The sequence below is a fragment of the Chiloscyllium punctatum genome, chromosome 5, assembly GCF_047496795.1.
Source record: "Chiloscyllium punctatum isolate Juve2018m chromosome 5, sChiPun1.3, whole genome shotgun sequence".
Taxonomy (NCBI): Eukaryota; Metazoa; Chordata; class Chondrichthyes; order Orectolobiformes; family Hemiscylliidae; genus Chiloscyllium; species Chiloscyllium punctatum.
Genome location: NC_092743.1, coordinates 89,788,352 through 89,811,386, shown reverse-complemented (window position 1 = coordinate 89,811,386; position 23,035 = coordinate 89,788,352). Strand labels below are relative to the sequence as shown.

Below are 23,035 nucleotides of genomic sequence, written 5' to 3'. Positions count from 1 at the left end.
ATCATACAGTGCCTTGGTGAGACCACATCCAGAGTACTGCGTGCAGTTTAGGACTCCTTATCTGAGGAAGGATGTTCTAATTATGGGGGGAGTGCAATAAAAGTTTACCAGACTGATTCTTGGAATTATATCCTCAATTCTCTGAGTAGTAACTTTGAGTGACTGTTTCCAGGTGATTTCCTCAGTGTTGAAAGATATTCCTAAATACACCTTTAACAGCTGGCAGGGTCTTGGCAAGATCCAAGTGGAACTCAGTCGCTTGTTGTGTCTGTTTCTCCACTGTCCCTCCTTTCCCTGAGGAAGCAGACATTAGTATAAAGGCAACTGAGACATCATGATATTTATGGTAGAGACGGATGCTTCCCCACTCATTCCAGTCAGGTACAACGTCTCTGAAATGACAGTTAGAATCTAGCACACTTTCTGCTACTGTTCCATTTTTGTGCTCATCATTGGTGACAGCTTAAGATTCAGCATTCAGCTAAGCAGAGCTTGTCAGGAACCTGTGGCCTTCAAAAGGGGCTCTCCCATTGCTGTCCTTTGTCAGTGACACCAACAAACATATCTGGTGGTGTCTCTGAGGGTATATCATCTGAACTGTTGAGGGACTGAACGAGTCATATGACAATGATCTCTCACCCTCCTTTGAGGAACCTTCCTCCTCCTCTTCTGACCTTACCCCTGAGGACATACAGGAGAATAAAACATGATTTGTAACTGACAAAAAGGAAAGGTTTCAAAGCCAACAATGCTCAGCACATACTTCCAGTGTCTGTTGCAATCAAGGAGAAGGAATTGCATTTACAGAACACCTTCCATGATATTGTGACATCTCAAAGTACTTTACAACAGATGCCATATCTTTGAAGCATAGTGATTTAGCAAACACAGGCAGTACTAATGCAAAATAAAGTCCCATACACAGCCATGTGTCAATGGTCAAATTATCTGATGTTGAAGGAGGGATAAATATTGGCCAGACAATAGAGAAAACTAACCTACTTTGCTTCAAAATAATGAGTGGGGCAGAGAAGGCCTCAAACATCTCATCAAAATAAAGCCTCTCCAGCAGTACAGCACTCTCTCAGCACTGCAATGGGGTGTCAGTCTTGAAATTTGTGCTCACGTTATGGAGTGGGATTTGAATCTTTAACTTTACCTCAGAGGTGACAGTGCTACTAACTGCTGCAACTAACACCTAAGTTAACAGAAGTGACTGTTGTCTGCAAAGTGGTTTAGCAATAATTGGATACTGCACATTCTATGACTCTGTTTAGCTGCACTTCGTTGACCTGAACAGTGGTCAAGGTGACCATGACAGGGTGGCTAATTCTGGGTTCTCTACCTCTCCCTGGTACTGTGTTCTTTCTGCAATAAGCAAGTTATGAGTGTGAGGAATGGGATATGTAGGGAATATCTTTGAAATGTATTATTCCAAAAGTTAACGCTCAGGTGGTACTTGTAGGAAGTTTCCATTCTGTCACTCCATGGGGTTCCTTTAAATACAGAGGTTTCAACAAATCCACGTCTCCTGTCGGGAAACCTGAAAGCCTTTCCCACTGCAAGCACTTTATACATCTCTTGGAAAAATGGCAAAGTATTTCACACACGTTTAATAAATTTGAAATGCAGCAACATTTGTTTTGTAGGCAAAGGGAAAGATTAAATCTTGTAGACACAGCTGAGAAACTCACCCATTCAAGCTTGGATCTCAAAGGGTATCCAGGACATGAGGACAGCAGCCAACTTGGAGACTTATTTGGAACATGTATGACTAATGATTTATTAACCTTGCATGTCACAACTGAAACTATTTATGAATCACACCATACATGTTCTTCCTACTTTCCAGCCAAATGAAAGGAAAGCACATTCTTTGTGATCATGTTGTGTCCCTTTCAATTCAATTCTCATGCATTTGAAACAGAGATGAGCAATGGCAGACAGATAAAGAACATCTTGGTCTACTATCCTGTCCCATATTATTATGATGCCCTATACAGTATATCACAGCTAAGTCATGTGACCTCTCGGGAGAGACAGAAAGGTTGTTAAAAATCCAGGCTAATTGAAAGGAAAGAATCTGGGAAATTTCTTTTCAACTGGTCAAGACATGTCAGACAAATTCTGGCTCTGAATTCCCCACGATATCTACCTGCCACAGGCAGAAACTAGACCAGTTCACCCTTGAAGGAGTTTGATGACCTGCCACTCAGATGGTTGCCTGCTCAGAGGCCCACTATTCCGTTTCTCTATAGCTATTCTAGATCTAGTATTATACAATTCACAATTTTAACCCATTTCCTCCCTATTATATAATGTTACAAGATCAATATTTCAGTATACCTTTCGGAAAGAGGCTCATTGCATCATCACTTTTCAGAGTGTGTGACCTGAGGGTGCAAATATTTCATACTCCCTCCTTCGTGGGATTACTTAGAGCATGATATGTTATTGAAAGCATGCTGCTGTTTGTAAACTAATAATTAAACTTTAGCCCAGAAACTTATGTGAGTGTGATTCTTTTTAATTCATCATGGAACAAGAGCTTCACTGGTTCAGCCAACATTTATTGCCCGTCCCTATTTATCCTTGAAAAGGTGGTGGTGAGCTGCCTTTTTCAACTGCTGCAATCCATGTGCTCTAGGTAGACCCACAGTACCATAAGGGAGGGAATTCCAGGACTTTGACCCCTCAACTCTAAAGGGATGGCAATATACTTCCAAATCAGGATAGTGAGGGCCTAGAAGGGTCCTTTGATAAGTTCCTTATCAAAAGCTTTTTGGAAGTCTAAGTAGACAGTGTCTGTTAATGTATTGACATACATTTAAGCTATTAAAAATATAACTAAGGACTGGCCTGGCACATGCCCTATCTTCCCAATAGTTCTTGGGCAAGGGTCAATCAGCTACTGTCGATTTTCAAATTATTAATTATTTCTCAAACAATGTATCTGTTTATTATTACTAACTATATTAAATATGTTCAATTTCAATAGTTAAACATTGTCCTTAAGTGTGAAGACTGATGCAAAATGCCCACTTAATGTTACCGAGTGAGTCCTTTGAAATCTGTCCTTGGCAAGCTCAATGAGACCTTTACCAATTTCTGTCTCTATATAACGGCAAAGGGTTTTTTTCCAAGTACTCCCACAATCATCTAAACTCTGACTGCTAACTATTAAATGTCTCTTACTTACAGAAACATTTGAGTTCTCATTTTAGTTCTCTTTAAAAATTACTTGTCAGCCATCTTGGCTTTTTCTGACCTTTGCCCTCCTTTCGATTTAATTTTCATTGTTCATTTTTCAGGAGGGTATGTTAATTACTTTTTCAGTCCCAAACATGTCTTTCCTGGTCCCTCCTTTGTTTCTACCTACAGCTTCACTCTATTCTCTGTTTTCAAGATTAGATGTTAAATGATATTCAGCAACATGGTGTTCTGAAACACTGCTTACAGCATGAATGGCAACTATTACTCCTCTTCTAAGTTACGTAGAAAATAATGAAACAGAACAAAACACACATTTATCACATATATATCATGTATATGAGGCATATATATCAAATAAACAAATACATGAAATATTAGTGAATTTTTAAAAAAATCTTATATAAAGACAACAGAATGTAAGTCACATGGAATTAACAACATCAATCTTCCTTAAATTGAAATTCTTTTCAGGTATATTTATTCCAGAATTAACTTTAACCTGTCCAATCATCTGGGAATGGACTCCACAAAAAGATGTCTCTGCCACTCAAAGACAAATGATCGAAAGGGTCCTGATCTAAATAAAGAAACTACGACTGTATTAGGCGCAAGTTGGTTAACGTTACTTAAAAGGATCATGATGAACATTTAAAGCGTGCACTTCAATGACTGTTCATTCCTGTTAGGCAAAAAATAAAGGCTCGAACATGGCTAAAATTAAAGAAAATATTAGGTTCAATGGTTGGGCAAATTGGTCCAAAAAAAGAAGCAAACCTAAGGATGGGAAGCAGTTTGGATTTTAGTTAAGGAGGATAAAGGAATTGTTTAAGAGGGGGAAAAGAGAGTATGAGAGTAAGCTTACAGCGAGCATACAAACTGTTTGTAAAAACTTTTGTTAAGTATGTGAAGAGAAAAATATCAGTGAAGGCACATGTAGGATCATTATATTCAGAAATAGGGGACTTTATAATGGGGAGCAAAGAAATGAAAGATCAATTAAATACATATTTTGCTCTATCTTCAAAAAGGAGGACACAAATAATGTTCCAAACATGTTATGGATTACATGGACTAGTGAGGGGGAGAAACTGAGAGATACCAGTACCACTAGGGAAATGGTGTTGAGAAAATTGATCAGCTTAAAGGCCAAAAATCCCTAGGTCCACATTACCTACATGGTAAAAAACAATGACTACAGATGCTGGAAACCAGACTCTGGATTAGTGGTGCTGGAAGAGCACAGCAGTTCAGGCAGCATCCGAGGATGCTGTGCTCTTCCAGCACCACTAATCCAGAACCACATTATCTACATCCAGAGTACTTTAGGAAATGGTTGCAAAAATATTGGATGCATTGGCGGTCATCTTCCAAGATTCTATAGACTTTGGAAACAATGCTATGGATTGGAGGATAACTCTATTTTAAAAAGAGAGAAATAGAGTGGTAGAGAGATAGCAAGACATTATAGAGAACTTAGCCTGACAACAGTAGAGGGAAAGTGCTAGTGCACATTATAAAAGATTTAATATCAGCGTACCTGGAAAATAGTGCCAGCACTGAGGAGAGTCAGCATGGATTTAAGAAAGGGAACTCATGCTTGACAAATGCACTGAAATTCTTCAAGGATGTAACTAGTAGAATTGATCAAGAGGAGCTAGTGGAAATGGTTTACTTGGCCTTCCAGAAGGCTTTCCATGAAGTATCATATAATATCACTATTTACAAGTTTGCAAGTGGCATAAACCTGGGTAGAAGGGGAAACACTGAGGAGGATGTGCAGCTGCATCAGTACGATTTGGACAAATTGTTGAGTGAGCATATGAGTGGCAGATGAAGTATAATGTGAATAAATGTGAGGTTATCACTTTGGTAACTAAAAACAGAAAAGCAGATTATTACCTGAATGGCAACAGATTGGCAAAGGAGGATGTGCAATAAGACCTGGATGTCCTGATTCAGTAAGAGAAGGTGCAAAACTTGACATACTCTTGGGAAATAAGACAGGACAGGTGACTGAGGTGTCAGTGGGGGAGCACTTTGGGGCCAGCGACCATAATTCTGTTAGATTTAAAGTAGTGATGGAAAAGGATAGACCGGATCTGAAAGTTGAAGTTCTAAATTGGAGAAAGGCCAATTTTGATGGTATTGGGCAAGAACTTTCGAAAACTGATTGCGGGCAGATGTTCGCAAATAAAGGGACAGCTGGAAAATGGGAAGTCTTTAGAAATGAGATAACGAGAATCCAGAGAAAGTATATTCCTGTCAGGGTGAAAGGGAATGCTGGTAGGTATAGGGAATGCTGGATGACTAAAGAAATTGAGGGTTTGGTTAAGAAAAAAAAGGAAGCATATGTCGTGTGTGGACAGGACAATCGACGTTTCGGGCAAAAGCCCTTCATCAAGAATTCCTGCTGTGCTTTTCCAGCACCACTCTAATCTTGACTCTAATCTCCAGCATCTGCAGTACCCACTTCTGCCATGCTGACCATGGTGCCCACTCAGCTAGTTCCAATTGCTCACATTTGGTCCATATTCCTCTAAACCTTCCCATCATGTACCTATCCAAATGTTTTTTAAATGTTACTGTACCTGCCTCAACCACTTTCTCTAGCAACCCATTCCATTTATACACCACTATCTGCGTGAAGAAGTCGGCCCTCAGGTCCTTCCTAAATCTTTCTCCTCTCATCTTAAATCTATGCACTCTCGTTTTCAATTCCCTATCCCTGGGAAAATGGCAATATGCATTCATCTTATCTATGCCCGTTAGAATCTTATACACCTCAATAAGTTCACTCTTCATTCTCCTACGTTCCAAAGAATAAAGTCCTATCCTGGCTAACCTCTCCCTATAACTCAGGCCTAGTAATCCTGGCTACTTCCTCATAAATCCTCTTTGCACTCTTTCCAGTTTAACTATGTATTTCCTAAAACAAGGTGACCAAAACTGTACAGAATACTCCAAGTCTACCCTCACCAATGACTTATATAACTGGAACATAATATTCTAACTCTTGTACTCAATGCCAGCGTGCTAAATGCCTGCCTGTGATGCCGCTTTCAATGAACAATATACTTGTACTCCTTGGTCCCTCTGTTCCACAACACTCCTCAGGAACTTAGCACCTACTGTATAAGTCCTCCCTTGCTTTGACTTTCCAAAGTGCAATACTTCATACTTATCTGTATTGAATTGCATTTGCCAATCCTCCGCCCACTTCCCCATTTGGTCAAGATCCCTCTGTAACTTTTGACAACCTTCCTCACTATCAGCAATATCTCCTAATTTTGCATCGTCGCAAAGTTACTAATCATGCCTTGTACATTCATATCCAGAGCATTTATGTAAATAAAAAAAAACAAAGGTCCCAACACTGACCCTTGCGGCACATCACTAGTTACAGGCCTCCAGTCCAAGAAACAACTTTCAACCATCACCCTCTGCTTCCTACCATTGAGCCAATTTTGAATCCAATTAGCTAGCTCTCCCTGGATCACATGCGATCTAACCTTCAAGGCTAGGCAGCTGTGCAAGACCTTGTCAAAGGCCTTACTGAAGTCCATATAGACAACATTCACTGCCCTACCCTCATCTATCCTCTTAGTTACTTCTTCGAAAAACTCTAAAAGATTTGTCAGACATGACTTCCCACGCACAAATCAATGCTGACTATCCCTAATCAGACCCCAACAATCCAAATGTTGGTTAATCTTGTCCCTCAGTACCTTCTCCAACAACTTGCCTACCACTGGTGTCAGACTCACTGGCCTGTAGTTCTCTGGCTTGCCTTTGCTATGTTTCATAAACAATAGGACAAGATTATCCACTCTCCAGTCTTCTGGAACTTCACCAGTGGCTACAGATGAAGCAAAAACCTCTGCAAGGGCCTCTGCAATTTCCTCCCTCACCTCCCACAATATCTGCAGATGGACTTGATCAGGCCCACGGGATTTATTCACCTTTAATGTGCTTTAAGGCTGCAAACACCTTCTTGCTGGTAATATATATGTGATCCAAAACATCTCCACTTTCTTCCCTAATTTCTTTAACATCCATGATTCTCTCTTCAGTAAACACTGAGGAGAAATATTCATTAAAAATCTCCCACATCTGCTGTGGCTTCACACATAGATCTTTAAGGGGACCTATTCTCTCCCGAGCCACCTTTTTGGACTTAATACAGCTATAGAACCTCTTGGAATTGTCTTTAACCCTTCCTGCCAAATCCATCTCATACCCTCTTTTTGCTTTTCTGATTTCCCTCTTGTGTGTTCCTCCACTTTTCATAATCATCTAGGGATTGACTTGAGTCCGATTGCTTAAACCTAGTGCATGCCTTCTTCTTTTTCCTGACCAGAGTCTCAGTATCCCTCATCAGCCAGTGATCCCTAAAACTGCCAGCCTTTTCCTTCGCCCAAACAGGGACTGTCCCTGGATCCTTTTAAAAGCCTCCTATTTGTGAGTCATCCCTTTTCCTTCAAACAGACTCACCCAATCACCCTCTGCTACAACCAGCCTCATGGTCCCAAAATTGGCCCTGCTCCAGTTTAGCACCTTAACCTTTGGACCAGTCCTATCTTTTTCCATAACTATGTTAAAAGCAAGAGAGTTCTGGTCACTGGACCCAAGTGCTTTTTGACTGACATTTCAGTCACTTGCTCAACCTTGTTTCCTAAGAGAAGGTCCAGTGTTACACCCTCCTAATTGGAACACAGCCAGCCAGGGCAGCATCCGGAGGTGGAGAAGTCAACATTTCGGGTGTAACCCTTCTTGTTGAATTCTCTACCTCCTGATGCTGCCTGGCTTGCTGTATTTTTTCAGCCTCCTGCTTGTTTACTTTGGATTCCAGCATCTGCACTTTTTCTGCCCCTCCTGAGTAGGAAACTCTACATATTGATTTAAGAAACTTTCTTCGACACATTTGACAAATTCCACCCCGTCCCAGCCTTTTACACTCTGGGTGGCCCAGTCAATACAGCGGAAATTAAAATCTGCAACCAATGCTACTCTATTATTCCTACAGGTATCTACAATCTTGACACATCTGCTTTTCTAGTACCCACTGCCTATGTGGGGGCCTATAATACAGTCCCAGCAGAGTGACCATCCCCTTCTTGTTTCTAAGTTCTAACCATGTGGCCTTATTTGATGATCCCCTAAGAATATCCTCTCTAAGCACTGTTGTTATGTCCTTCCTTATCAAAAGGGCAACTCGCCCTCCTCTCTTACTTGTACTTCTAACACAACTGCATCTTCAATATTGAGCTGCCAGACCTGCCCTTCTTTCAGCCATGTTTCAGTTACGGCTATAATATCCCAGTCCCCAGAGCCAATCCATGCTCTGAGCTCATTTGCCTTCCCAATCAGGCCTTGTGCCTTGAAATAAATGCATTTTTAACCAGAAGTCTTTCCCTCCCTTTACTGTGCCCCTGAATAGTAAACTTGCTCTCAATGGCAAATGTGTTTTCACCTGACTTCTCGATGGCTCCTCTCTTATTCAGAGTACCACTGACAAAACTGGTTTAAATCCTACCAGATAACATCAGCAAATCCCCACAAGGATATTGATCCCCCTCCGGGTCAATTGCATTCCATCCCTCTTATACAGGTCACCTCTACCTCAGAAGAGATTCCAATGATCCAAGAACTGAAACCTCTGCCCTCTACACTAGTTCCTCAGCCACACATTCATCTGGCCTATCTTTCTATTTCTATCCTCATTGGTGCGTGGAACTGGGAGTAATCCGGAGATCACTACCCTGGAGGTCCTGCATTTTAACTTTTTATCTAACTCCCTATATGCATTTTGCAGCACCCCATCCCTTTGTCTACCTATGTCATTTGTACCAATATGCACAATGATCTCTGGTTGTTCACCCTCTCCCTTCAGAATATTCTACAGCAACTCAGAGACATCCTTGACCCTGGCACCCAGGAGGCAACACACCATTCCAATGTCTCTGCGGTGGTCACAGAATCTCCTGTCTGTCTCCTTCACATTTAAGTCTCCTATCAGTATTGCTCCGTCTGACTGCACCCTTTCCCTTTGAGTCTCAGAGTCGGTCACAGAGCCAATGACCTGACTGCTGCTGCTAGGCCCTGAAAGGTTATGCCCCCCTAACAGTATGCAAAGTGATATACCTATTATTGAAGGGAATGGCTAGAGGGAACCCTGCACTATCTGCACTGCGCTCTTACTTCTTCTGGTGTCACCCAGCTACCTGAAGCCTGTACCTTAGGAGTGACCAATTCACTATAGCTCTTATCAATATTGTTCTCTGCATCCCGGATGATCCTGAGTGCATCCAGGCTCCAGCTCCAGTTCACTAATGTGGTCTGTCAGGAACTGCAGCTGGGTGTACTTCTCACAGCTGTATCCACCAGGGATGCTGGAAATCTCCCTGATCTCCCACGTCCTGCAAGAACAGCATGCCACTGCCCTAACTACCTTCAGTCTCGACAAAAAGTATAGTCCAATGACTCTCCAGAAGGGTCACAGGACTCGAAACATTAACTCTGTTTTCTCTCCACAGATGCTGCCAAACCTGCTGAATTTTTCCAGCAATTTTGTTTTTTTTTGTGCTTCAGATCCCCAGAATCCAGTTTTTTTTTTGTTTTAGTTTGCGAGAAGCACAAAGCTCAATGTCTTAGATCATTGAAAAAAAAATTAGACAGTATTGTGCTCATTGAGACAATGTCAACATAAATTGACATTCATATTTGGAGACTAGTTAAATTGAGTGTGTCCCACTCAGTTTTATAATCATCTAAATCTACAGTTGCTAACTTTGAATCACTTTTTGAATGACCTAGATTTTTAATTATATTAATTACTTAAACTGGAGGTATTTCCATATATTAGCAACTCTGTGGGAAAACCCTAATCCCAAGTCTTTCTTTAGACTTTTTAGTGTTATGTATAAGAAGTACTGCAGTGGGTAACCCACTATGCAAATCAGTTTCTTTTCGATAAAACTGATTCCTGCCCAATTTGTTTTTTACCTTTCTATGCCTACTCCTGTAACACCTAATCGTGATTGTCGACATCAAAATTAAATAAACACTGCATGTGCAAACCATGATTAACAATTGATGTTTTGGCCATACAATACCAAACTGTGAAGCGTCCTACGGGACCACTTCCAATCCCAGCAAAGCAATGCCTACGTTTTTAAATGTTAGTCTGTTACCAAGCTTCACATTTTGTTGTCTCTCTCCCGAATCGAAGTAAATACATTTAAGAGAACACAATAGTAGCAAATAACGTTACATTTTGATCAGGTATTCTTGGACTTCTAAATGGCCATTAGACTCCAGATTTGAGTTTTTGAAATATATATTGTTTGTTGCTTTCACGGCTCCAGCGTGACTGATGAGTCATGCAGAGTGCGGTTAGTATGAGTGCGTGACTGTGGAAAAGGCAGGATGTTGCAGGGGAATCGGTGTCGCCTGCTGACAGAGCGCGGGCTCCCTGGGCGGGGGCTCCACGCTGCAGCCAGAGCTCCATCATGCCAGCCACCAGCCGCTGATCACGCAGCCCCCGGCCGCCCATTCGCCGGCGTCGCGCACACCTTTGTGCCTGACTGGTCGGTGCTCGGTCCCGGCACCGCCCACGGTGGACTCCCCACCTGAATGAAGCAAGGGGCGGGAGTGGGCTGGAGTGAATTGGCAGCAATAACTGCAGGGTGGCTACAGTGTAGCGGGGCTCCGTTTCCTTTGTTGTATCTGCACTCAATTTATGCGTTTCGTTGCTGAAAGCCAAGAGTGAGTAGTTGTTAGTTTTATTGTGTTATGTTTTGACAGCAGTTCACAGAATAAAGTGTTCCTCCCTCTCCTTAGTCCATGAACGTCTGTACGTCAGTAGATTTCGTTGTTTACTTTGAAAATAATGTCTGTATTTCTTCATGAAGCCTTTCCACTTACCCCCTCCTCTTTCCCAGAATTAATTAAACCAATACAGTAAATTCCTATTATGTGACTGGCTAAAGGAAATATTGTATAATCTGAGTTTGGTGAGCCAATATTACATTTCTTAGCACAGAACCGAATTTATTGTCAGTAATTGCTCCTCTGAGGGGGTGTATTCTTCTGTCTGTGAAATATCACTAAGAGATTTCATCCCTCCTTTCTCCCCCCCGCCCAACCCTCAATGTTGATTGAGCATGTTTTTGTTACAGAATGCCATTAGAAGTAGAAAGGTGGAAGTTTACTGTTCCTGTTTTGTTTATCGACTTGTCTCTTTTTTTTTGTCTTGGTTTCTGCTTTTTGTTCATTTGCTCCAATGTGAGTGTCTGTTTTCTGCTGCCTCTGCCAGTTTGCTGGGGTGGGGAGAGAGAGAGAGAGAGTGTGTGTGTGTGTGTGTATGCGCTGGAGCTTGTTTGGAAACTGGGGGAAAGGTCGCTGCGGTGACTGGTTCAAGTTCGCGCAGCGGCTCAGCATGCAGCCTTCACATGAGGAGAATCTGATCCAATCCACTCACTGCTAGGCGGGGTTGCACCTCCAGAGTGCAGCGAGCGAAAGGATAATGTGTGGGGTGTGTCGGGGGGCGGGGGGGGGCACGTTTCCCATCAGACTCACGATTGCATTTTTCTACGAGGAATCTAACTATGTCACACACCTCTGGTAATGTCTGAGAAATACCCTGAACGCCAATCAAAATCACCCTGACTTTCTGTGCAGAGGTAACATTTAAGGTCGCCACTATACAAGAGGCTATGGGAGTGAAACTCCACTAGATGCTTATTATGTTCTAAACTAAGCAATAGCCAATTTGTGTGTGACAGACATTATTCAGCTCCTAAAAGCAAAAGGTGCTGGGCAAACTTGGCATATGGGAGAGTGGTCATACTGGATCCAAAACGCTAACTGTTCTGCTTTGTACAGATGCTATCAGACCTGCTGAGTTTCTCCAGAACTTATTGTTTTCATTTCAGATTATGAGTGTTGTATTTTTCTTTAGTTATGTTGATTATTTAATGTACTGTATAGGAAAGATTTATGAATTATTTAGGGTCACAGGAACTAGACATAGAAACAAAAACCCATCAGGTTTTCATTGCAATGTGATGATTTTAAACTTTTTTACATGTTTAGTAATTTAAATATGTAATGAAAACTTCTTATTCTGTCACAGACTGTGTGGTGATTTATTCCTCCCTGTACTGATTGATCTGTGTATTTGACACAGTTGGCCAGGTTCCATTAAGTTGCTGTTATGTGGTATTATTCCTATCTACTCAAAATAGTGATTTTATTTCTGTATGATCCCTATCACTCCAAGACACACCTAAGAATCTATCCTTGGCCCTGCTCCTCCTCCTCCTCCAATCCTGTCCTCTGACATCATTCACAGATAACATTCAGTTTCTATAATGCACCCCAATGACAACTTTCTTGTCACTTATTTCAGCCTTGTATCACCTCTGTGCTGAGTTTCTGTCTGATATTGGCTCCTGCATGAGTCACAGTTTCCTCCAGCTGGTCAAAGGGAGGACTGAAATCATCGCTTTAAGCCATTGTCATAGACACAGGCTCCTTGTCACTGACTTATTCTCTTCCTCAGCTATTCTCAACCAGAGCATGGAGAGCATTCATATCATATTTAATCTAGAGCTGATCTTCAAACCCCACATATTATTCGCCACCAACATCCCTTATTTCCACATCTTCAAACTGCTCTTACCTCAATCCTCCTGTTCTTGAAACCCATATCCATACTTTCCCTGACCTCTAAAGCATTTTTTTTTCCTCAATATGTACTTTGCTCATTTATAAACTACCAACTGGTCAGAAACTCATACTATCCTTTCTCTCTGTGCACTGTATTTTATTCTCCCTTTTCAAGGGTCATGGGTGCCACTGTCAGGGGTAGCATTTGGTGCACATCCTTGATCATTCCTTGACCTGAATGGTTTCAGAGGCCATTTGGAGGGCAGTTAGGGTCAACCATGTTGCTGTGTGTCTGTACTCATGGGTAGGCCAGACCGGGTAAGGATGACAGATTTCCTTCCCTAAATGATGTTAATGAGTTAGATTTATACAATTGATGATGGTTGCCATGGTTACCATTACTGTAACCAGCTTTCAATTCTTGATCTTACTGAACACAAATTCCACCAGTTCTCATCCTTATCCTCATCCTCATGCCCAGGGCCTATCCTTTGGATTCTTAATCTAGTGACGTTACCTGTAAGCTATTGTTACCCATAAAAACAATGTCCATCATCCCACTCCTCCTTTCTTCAATCTACTTGGCTTTTGGTTTCCCAGCATAACGACGTAAAAATACGTCTGTTCATTTTCAGTTCTCTTTCTCTATGCTCTGTATAACCTTCGTCTGCAGCATTTGCTCCTCCCATGTTGTTCAACCTTCTGTGGTTCAACTCCTTTATTTATTGACTGAAAGTGTGTAGTTGTTACAAGAATTGTTATGAATTGCATACTTCCAATTGTTCCAATGTTGTGGGAAGTTGTTGTTGCTCATTGAGTTGTTTGTGTTTGGGTCGAGAAGTTTTTTTTTAAAGAGTATTTTTCCCTTTCCTGGTTTTGCAATAGAATGGTTGTGAACTGTTGCTAAACAACCCAGTAATAGGAAATCCTAACCACACTTGTAACTACATAAGCAGTGGTGTTCTTCCTACTTGTGGCTTTTAACCTCATCATTTTCTCTTATCTCAGTTGTGATTTTTGTTTTAAAATAGCAGATGGGTGCCCCCCCTGCACTGAGCTGGGAACAGGGTTATTGGCATTTGAATCATTGCTAAATTGCTTTCTGGGACGTTCTAAATTGGTATTGGCAGACTGTGAGGTGAAAAGGAAGGGGAACTGGGATTTTTTTTTCCCAAACGTAAAATATTTTGTTTAAGCCTGTAGCTTAGTTTACCTGTATCCTTTCACTAAACTTGAGATTTCAGGGGTTTTGCTGACATCAGACTATTAGTTACTTTGTGTATTGTTTGGGCTTGTCAGGAGCTGTCCCCAGTACTACCTTCAAAAATTAAACTAGTTACTTCCTGCCATAGGATTCTTGCTTCAGGGACTTTTAGTTTAAAGAGAAATTTCATGAGTCAGCAACATACTAATTGAAATGAAGAATTGGACTTGTTTTTCTTTTCATGTTAAGCCTCGGAGGGAGCCATCCCAGAAATGTGCCAAACCTACAGAGCAGGAGCAGCTTAGTCAGGGACACTGCTAGGAGAATAGTCATTGGTGAATTGGGGCAAGCTGAGCACCCAACTGATTTTATGTATCGATTACTGCTCACTAGCTTTCAACTGAGCAAGGCTTCTAGGTTTAGAGAAAGCAATCCCATCATCTTGAAATTTAAAGATGAAGCTATGAATAATTTGAATTGTTTTTAAACTTTAAAAATTGTTTGTTTGGCTTCTCCATGGAATGTGCACAGTACCTAGAATATCAAACTCAAAATTGTCATTGAGCTACTTTTAAGCAAAACACTTTAATTTTAGTTTGTGTTTTGAGTGCTAATAGAAATAAGGGAGTGTAACGTTTTAAGTAAGTTCCATATTTGTGGATTTGTCAGTTTGCACACTGTTTTGTTTGAATTAAATTTCAAAATGAAATGTATTCAGTGGCTTATACTGGAAATCAGGCACTCCAGCTATGATCTAATATATCATTAACATAGTTACTGTATATTCTTGCATCTGCATGCATTTCCTGTTGTTCTGATGTCACATTTTGTCAATCTTTTGTCTGATTTATGTCCACAAAATTTGTCACAATGTAATCACATCCTGCTGTCAGTGATCCTGAGGAAAATCCTGCTGCCCTCTATTCTCAATCCTCCACGTGTGCAACAGGAAAAACTGCTAAGCTCCAACTGAATGTTTGTTTATCCCAAGTTGCTGCAAATTTCAGTATCAAGACATAAATAATTTAAACTATCCAAAAATGACAGTGTGCGATCTTAAAATGAGGACTTGATTACTTCTGCACACTTTGGTCTCATTATTCCTCTCATCTTCTTCTAAGGCCAGATTACTTGAAAGTACTTGGTCTCTACTCATTTTGCGCAAAGTCATTTGAGCTGAAAAATCATTTTGATTTGAAATAGTATTATGGCAATTGCACGCTTTTACATCTTTCCAGAATTCAAAAACTTTGCATGTCGACCATGTCTATTTGAACGATGAAAGTCGCCCAAAAATAAATTAATAAATTGGGTTCTTGTTTGCGGGGAAAAAAATTTAATGCTGTTGATGATTTTTGTTTTAGTTGAGGTGTTGCCACGGAGAATTCACCAGGGAACTATTACCGCCACCTTTCTGAGAAAATGCTTCTACAGGTTATTGTTTTTCTCCCTGCAGAGGAGAAGTCCTTTTGTATGCCAATATATTATTCTTAAGTGTAAATGAGCTACATTGCAAGCCTGTCTGATCATCTTAAATTGATTGTCAGTGTGCATAGAATGTAGAACGCTACAGAATACGAACAGGCTCTTCGGCCATCTGTGCTGTAATTATTAGCATTGTTCAGCAAGTGCTGTTTAATTGCAGATTTGCATCAACATTGGGCATTACGATCAGAGTCTTGACCAGGATATGTCCTAGCTTGTTCACAATTGGCAGAGTACAGACAGTCAGGTGGCTTCATGACTGTCTGTACTCTGCCAATTGTGAACAAGCTAGGACATATCCTGGTTAACAATATGATCAGTAATTTGGCTTGTATGGCCTATGTACCTGGATATCACATTGGCACTGGAAGTGAATATGCATTGTCGTAATGAGTACAAGATGAAAATCTTTGACTGCATATCTGTTTTTATTCAGTATTATTCACGTTCTGCGTTAGGCAACTAGGATGTTGTGGCAGGAAAGATTATTGTCAGGGTGACCTACAAGTGAACTGAGCTTTGACAATGATCCTGATGGTACTGGATGCAGTTTGAACTCCTGGGTAACAGACAAGAAGATCCTTTATGTATTTCACTGACCAGTGTTAGTTTTCCAGTAGAATAATTGTATAAATACATGAATATTTAGAGAATAGAGGCAAAACACACAAGCCAACAAGAGAAGGATTAAGAAATGCCCAAGAACATATTCAAGTAGGCTTTTTCTTTGGCAAGTTTATTAAGGTGAGAACAGAAAGTTGCAGAGGCAGGGAGTCTTGACATGAATAACGAGAAGACTTTGAGTGGCAGTAGAATGAGGAGACCATGACCAGAAAAAGACCCAGAAAAGGCATAAGCATGCTGGGACAAGACGATGAAGGACACATTTCACATGAATTGCATGAATATGTAAACAGAAACTTTAAGTTCAGTACACTGGAACTGATTGAGGATAGAGAAAGGGGTGATGGGAATCAAACTCTGTATGGCCAAGTAAAGGGAAGCAGAACATTGGATGAGGTGGAAATACACAGGTAGCACTTGAGTGAGGAGCAATTTAAATCCAGAGGAAATTCAAAAGGAGTGAGATCAAGACAGAGGTAAATGATAATGCATAATGTATGAGATTTGATACTTGCATCCGGACACTATTTTATTCCATTTCAATAATAGGGAAAAAGATATGAAATTTGTCACATGTTTGAAATTGTTGATGGGAAATGACTAACACTTTTTAAAAAAAATACTTTACAGAAGAAAAAAATCAGTTGAGCCAAGCATAGAAATGAACCTGGTGATAGAGAGGAAAGCTGCACTAAGATTTTCTGATGGGTTGAGGAGGAACCACAATACTAACACTTGGCAAATTAGTAAAATCTTGACATTTTTTAGTAACTTACTTGCATTACTGGTGTTGAGGAGAGGAAGAACATAGTTTGATAGGTCAGACTATCATTTATAACTAACCAAGTTTCTTGAATTGTTTTGTTTTTCTCAACAGGTGGAAATAATGGAGACAGGTCCAACACATTTTGAGGTCAATGAGCGCTTTTGTGACAGAAGAACACAACAAGGTGACATTGAAGCTGTTGAAGCTTTGATGTCCATGAGCTGCAATTGGAAGTACGATTCCAAATGTTATACTGAGCTGAGACCACTGACACCAGCGTCCGATGTCTCTGAGGAAGCTGAAGATAATTTACTGTCCAGTTCTAGAGATTTCCACACATTTCCTCTGTTTGTGAGTATCTATCAAAAGTGTTAAGAATTAGACAATGAAGGCAACTTTTAACTGGAGACCTTCCCCCAGTGCCTCACTGAGTAGATACAGTATGTAATAGAGTAAGCATTCAAACTTAGAGAGGACCCAGGAAAGCTTCATCTGTGGTACTTTGCCTGATCTTGACCAAGACTGTGGCAGGTTTGGGTTAAAAATGGTCCTCTATGTCCCAATGCAGGGGCAGTAGGTAATCAACCAGAATGTGCACTGAACTCTGCAAGTGGATACTACAGGATCAGGCCTGACCATGGGGTCTTTGCAGTTCAGTAAAACCATTTCAGCCAGTAGGAGGAAGTTGCTACTTGACAAAGGTGTCAGAAGGCAGCTTGCTCCTGCAGAACTGTAACCCACCAATGGTCAGCATGCCCCTTGACAAAGGATAAAGACAATGCAAGGGCCTGAGAGACTGACAGTTGATGAAAGAGAATTTTGAGGAAGTTCCACAAATAATAATATGCTCTTGGGTACAATCATTGTGTAGGGAAACAAAAATATTAGGCATAGCAAGTTCCTACTAAAATTATCCAATTAATGTGTTTTTGTTATATTGGTGTGACATGCATATTAGATGGGAGACCAGGATATGTCAACAGCTCTTCCTTGAATAGCACTGTGAATCTTTAATGTCCACCTGTACAAATGGGCCAGCTGCTTGTTAATAACTTGTCTGAAAGGAGGCATGCTAGCCATGTAGAATTCCTACTGTGCAGCATTGAAAGCTCATGTTCTGTTTTTAAATATTCATTTTATCCTTCATAGCAAGTTTTCAATTTGTTTTGGAGAATGAATGCATCCTAACATTTCTCTTTTCCTATTCTAGTGTCTAACCCCACCATACAGTCCACCTAACTTTGAAGCATCTCAAATAGTTCATCCTGCAATGCCAGTCCCTTCTACTGTATTGTCTAAAGTGGAGCTCCCTTTATCCAGACAAACCAGCAGGGTCACTGAAGCAGCAATGCCAATGATCTCTCACAGTGCTAAAACCGTAGCTGTATCTACAAAACCACGGTCTCAAGCTACAAGTGTGATACGTCACACAGCCGATGTTTTAGCTTGCACTAATCATCCTTGCCCAGTTAGGGTGACCCACAGCTCTGCTGATCAAAAATCAAAATACAGCTCACCCCCAGTGGACACAGTTGAAGAGAAAAGATTGGAAAGTAATGGCAATGGATTGAACAATTGTGTGTCACATGAACTAAGTGCATCAACGCAACCAGTACTTGAAACCAACAGAGGGCCAACAGTGGAGAAACATGAAAGCCAACATTTACCACAGACTGTAAATTACACTCCATTGTTGGGGCAAGCTCTTTTTTCAAGTACCCAGACTCCTGTCATCACTCAGAATCGGCAAGCTTCAATGTTGGTGTCATCATCAATTTCTTCCAGTATGCCATCAATGCCCATCATCTGCCAAATGCTACCTGTCAGTACAAACAGCCCTGCCACAAAGCACCCAACTGTAAGCCCATCTGTTGTCTTCATGGGAGCGCCAATTTCCAAAGGTGCCCTAATGTTTGTGGTGCCACGGCCTGCTGTCAAGTATACAAAGCCACCAGTCAGTAGCCTGAATGGCACTAAGCTTTCTCCTATTGCACCAGCCCCTGGCATCATGCCACCTGTCCAGACGATTGTTGCTCAGGTTGATGTTTCTCGACACCGGAGTCACATCTGTGATCACCCAGGCTGTGGAAAAACCTACTTTAAAAGTTCTCATCTGAAGGCACACATGAGGACTCATACAGGTACAGTACTTGTGTGTCGGGATTCCTTGTAGTTCTTACCTTGAAAGTTCAATTCAGGTTTATTGAGTTTCCAAGACTCTGCTAGTACAATGTGGGCACCAAAAAATGCATAAAAGCATGCAGCTTACTGTTTTTCTAATTCACATACCAGTTACACTGGGGAAGGTTTGTGCTTCATAGCTGGGGGGAATGGGATATGTTAGCTGCTGTTTTTGCACTTTTGTCAGTGCATTTGGAATGAGTGTATTAATTTGTTTTTGGTTACATTGACTAATTCATCTTGAAATCTGACAATTATGAGTTGCTCCTAACTAGACCTGAGTTGATCATACACAATCTCACTGCCATCTGTGTTTGAAGGGTGAAAGTGACATTTTGATTCAGTTGGGACATAAATACCTTGAATGCATTTTTGAATAATAAGTCCTCACTTGGCTAACACAAACCATGCATATCTGTGTTTCTTTCAAAGAAAAATCATAATGGATTTATTGCTGTGTCCCATTCCAGGTGAAAAACCCTTCAGTTGTAATTGGGAAGACTGTGACAGGAGGTTTGCTCGCTCTGATGAGTTATCGCGGCATCGTAGGACTCACACAGGCGAGAAGAAGTTTGTGTGTCCAATGTGTGAGCGTCGCTTTATGAGGAGTGATCACCTGACTAAACACGCCCGCCGGCATCTTTCTGCTAAGAAGCTTCCAAACTGGAAGATGGAAGTGAGCAAACTGAGTGACAGTGCCTCACCAGTCCCTGCTCCCAAAACTGTGCAGCCTCACTGATTACATTATGTTGACCACCCAAAAAACAAACGCTTCCTTCGTTGGAAGAGTAATTCACGTCTGCAAAATCTTGAAGGGAACACAAGAATGGCAAGATTATATGTACTATAAATGATTTATGTACAACCATGAGCAGAATGTGCTGAACAGAGGTCACAGCTGTACAGGCAACTAGCATGGACGGTATGTTACACAATCAGGAACCAGTGACTAGCTGCACCCAGAGAAATCAGTGTTTGTTTTAGTTTGTGCGACAGCACAGTTGTGAGAATTTGGAAGTATGGAGAGGGTTCTCTGCTTATGAGCCTATCAACTGGGGTGAGATGTCCAAGAGTGCGCTCGCTCTTTCTCTCTCTCTCTCTGCCTGTCTCCTCGATTGCTAAAAGCAGCAGTCAGGTCATTGGGACAGAAGCTTGTCTGAGGTGTCAGTGAGCAGAGTATGTGAGTGGACAGTAGCATCAACTGCTTATTGTACCAGTGTGTTAACATGTCCACAATCAAAGGGAATAAGGAGCAGTAAAGAGCTGGCATGTTATGCACGATGCTAATATTTGGGAGGCAGCTATTGGATGGGGCCTATAAAACGCTGAAACAATGCCACCAGCTTTCTGCAAATGCCCCACATAAATTTCAGTTCATGTCTCATTTCAAAAATGGTGAGATGGAGCATAAAGATTTTCCAGCAGATGTATGCATCTATTTGGCTTCTGAAGATGAATATGGTTATTTTTATGCTTTTTTTTTCTATTTGAATGGGACTGCAAAATTTACAAAAACAAAATTAAATTTTTGTAACTCTTCCTCTTGGCGCAAAGGTTGAAGTTTGTCATAGGATCTCTTCAGAAACTGGGTGAGGCTATTGCTAGACTTTATAATAAATCTTACCACTGTACACATTTAGATATTTGTACGCACTGGTATTATTTATTTCAAACCATCAACATTAACTGTTGTTCAGGAATTTTGTTACTGAACCTGTATGTGGAGGAACAGCACAGTTAACTCCTCCATTCACAGTTTGCAGACTGCAATGCAATTGTCTATATATAATGCATCAGTATTTTCCTGTATTCTGCCTTACAGAATTTAGTTGTCTGTCTTATCTTTCCATTTACAGTGGCAGTGTTTTGAATGGAATGTCCCCTCTGTGAGGACAACATCTCATTCAGTTAACTGTACAATTCTTTTTATCGATCAGAGTTAAGAGCCCGCGAGCTTAATTATTGCTCACTTTAAGAGTATTTACATAATGGTGCACCTTTTTCTATAATTTGACTACAAGAATTTTTCTTTCATAAACTTTGTTTACATATTTGTTAAATACTCAAGGCAATAAATTTTCTATCACACATGAAAATACTGTTTTTGTCTCCATTTTTCCAAATATTTTATTAATGTGAAGGGTTAGTGCAGCACCTCTATCTATAACATACGATGGTAAACTCGGCAGCACTGGTCTATCTAGAACAATCTGAAGCCAATGGTGAACCTGTTTTTTCCAGACCGAATAACTCCAGTTTGAAAATGCCCCTTTCATTGTTTTTGTTGCACCCGGTGGACACCCCACCAACGCATTATACAAGGGGCATCAGGATCTGAGGCAGTATGGGGCTGAACAGGGCCAGGGAAAGAAATTAATTAAGAGTATAGGAGTTGGGATGTTATGTTGAGGTTGTACATTGCTGAGGCCTCTTCTGGAGTGGTGTGTGCAGTTCTAATCACTCAATTATAGGAAGGATATTGTTAAATTGGAGAGGGTTCAGAAAAGATTGACCAGGATGTAGCCAGGAATAGAGGGTTTGATATATAAAAATAAACTGGAAGGGCAAGGACATTTTTCACTGGAGCATAGGAGGTTGAGAGATGAATTTTCTTTTTGAGGTTTATAAAATCATAAGGGATATAGATAAGGTGAATGACAAGGGTCTTTTCCTGTGGTGGGGGAGTTCAAAACTAGGGGGCATACTTTTAAACTGGGAGGAGAAAGATTTTTTTTAAATCATGACGGGCAACCTTTTACACAGAGTGGGGCATGTGTGGAGTGAACTGCTAGAGGATTGGTGGATGCAGTTACAGTTACAATGTTTAAAAGACATCTGGATAAGTTCATGAATAGGAAAGGTTTGGAGTGATATGGGCCAAGCGCAGACATGTGGGACCAGACTAGTTTTGAACCATGGTCAGTGTGAACTGGTTGAAGGGAGAGTCTATTTCCATGCTGTATGACTTGATGAAGGAGCCTAAGGAAGAAGAGAAATCTCTGTCAAAATGCATTTATTTTTCTTTGCTCTGCAGAGAGGAGGGTATTTAGAACTCGGGACCAGCAATGCAGCTCAGTTATGTTCTTTTAATCCATTCACAAGATATGGGCATTGGTGGTTGGGCCAGGCTGTGTTGTCCATTTCTCATTGCTCTTGAGGGGGTGGTAGTGAACTGCCTTCTTGAACAGCTGCAGTAATGTGCTGTAGGCAGACCCACAATGCCAGGGTGAGGGGCGGGGTTATTTCCAGGATTTTTCACCCAGCAACAGTGATGGAACAGCAATACACCATTCTTTCCACAGAACACTGCTGCCCGTCATGGCAAGACAAATTTTGCATTAGCAGACGGACACTGTGAAGGGGTAAGATGTGCCAGTATGTAGGGACATGTTCTAATTTTTTTTAGCAAAAAGTACCAGGCCTTATTCCGTTGCTCACAAAGCAGCTGCTGAAGTCTATGTAGATGAAGTTTTGTGTGTGAGGGTTGGATAACTAACTCGCAATTTATGCATCGGAGACAAAAAGATAGCGGGCATGACCAAGATGCAGCAAGATTAGGACTGTTTTAGAGGCTTGAATTGTCGGAAGGAATGTTATTTTAAAAATACTCATGATTGAGAAGAACTTGTTTTATCTAATAACTGATTTATAAATTATTCCAGTGTTTGGCAGATGAGCAATCAGACCTCAAGTGTGGGGAGAAATGCGGGAGATGTACCTGTGCTGAACAAAAATGGAATTCGGAGAAACAATTGGGGATGGCATAGTTGCATTTGAAGATGAATTATGAAGTGGGACATTGCAACTTCCTGTTCATTCAGCCAGCTATGTCAATTGGGGTTTCAAGGGGCAATGATCTGTCGCTAATGTTTGATGAGAGAGTGGGGATGATC

The 23,035-nt window shown here is 41.0% G+C and overlaps 1 protein-coding gene across 2 annotated transcripts; it reads left to right on the top strand.

The window, feature by feature from the left end:
- The first annotated feature begins 10,754 nt into the window (after positions 1–10,754).
- LOC140477220 (Krueppel-like factor 10) lies at positions 10,755–21,238 on the top strand. Of its 2 annotated transcripts, none has more exons than XM_072570734.1 (4): positions 10,755–10,977; positions 17,073–17,312; positions 18,172–19,102; positions 19,613–21,238. In XM_072570734.1, exons 2-4 carry the CDS (start codon positions 17,082–17,084, stop codon positions 19,879–19,881), a joined length of 1,431 nt encoding a protein of 476 aa, XP_072426835.1. In that variant the 5' UTR covers positions 10,755–10,977; positions 17,073–17,081; the 3' UTR covers positions 19,882–21,238. The 2 variants fall into 2 exon arrangements, with proteins under 2 accessions (XP_072426835.1, XP_072426836.1); XM_072570735.1 differs by lacking the exon at positions 10,755–10,977 and adding an exon at positions 11,798–11,894.
- The last annotated feature ends 1,797 nt before the right edge of the window (positions 21,239–23,035 follow it).

Coding starts and splice junctions, on each gene's coding strand:
- LOC140477220 (XM_072570734.1), top strand. CDS start 17,082: ATGGAGACAGGTCCAACACATTTTGAGGTCAATGAGCGCTTTTGTGAC. Junction 17,313..18,171: donor TCCACACATTTCCTCTGTTT/GTGAGTATCTAT, acceptor TTCCTATTCTAG/TGTCTAACCCCACCATACAG. Junction 19,103..19,612: donor ACACATGAGGACTCATACAG/GTACAGTACTTG, acceptor GTCCCATTCCAG/GTGAAAAACCCTTCAGTTGT.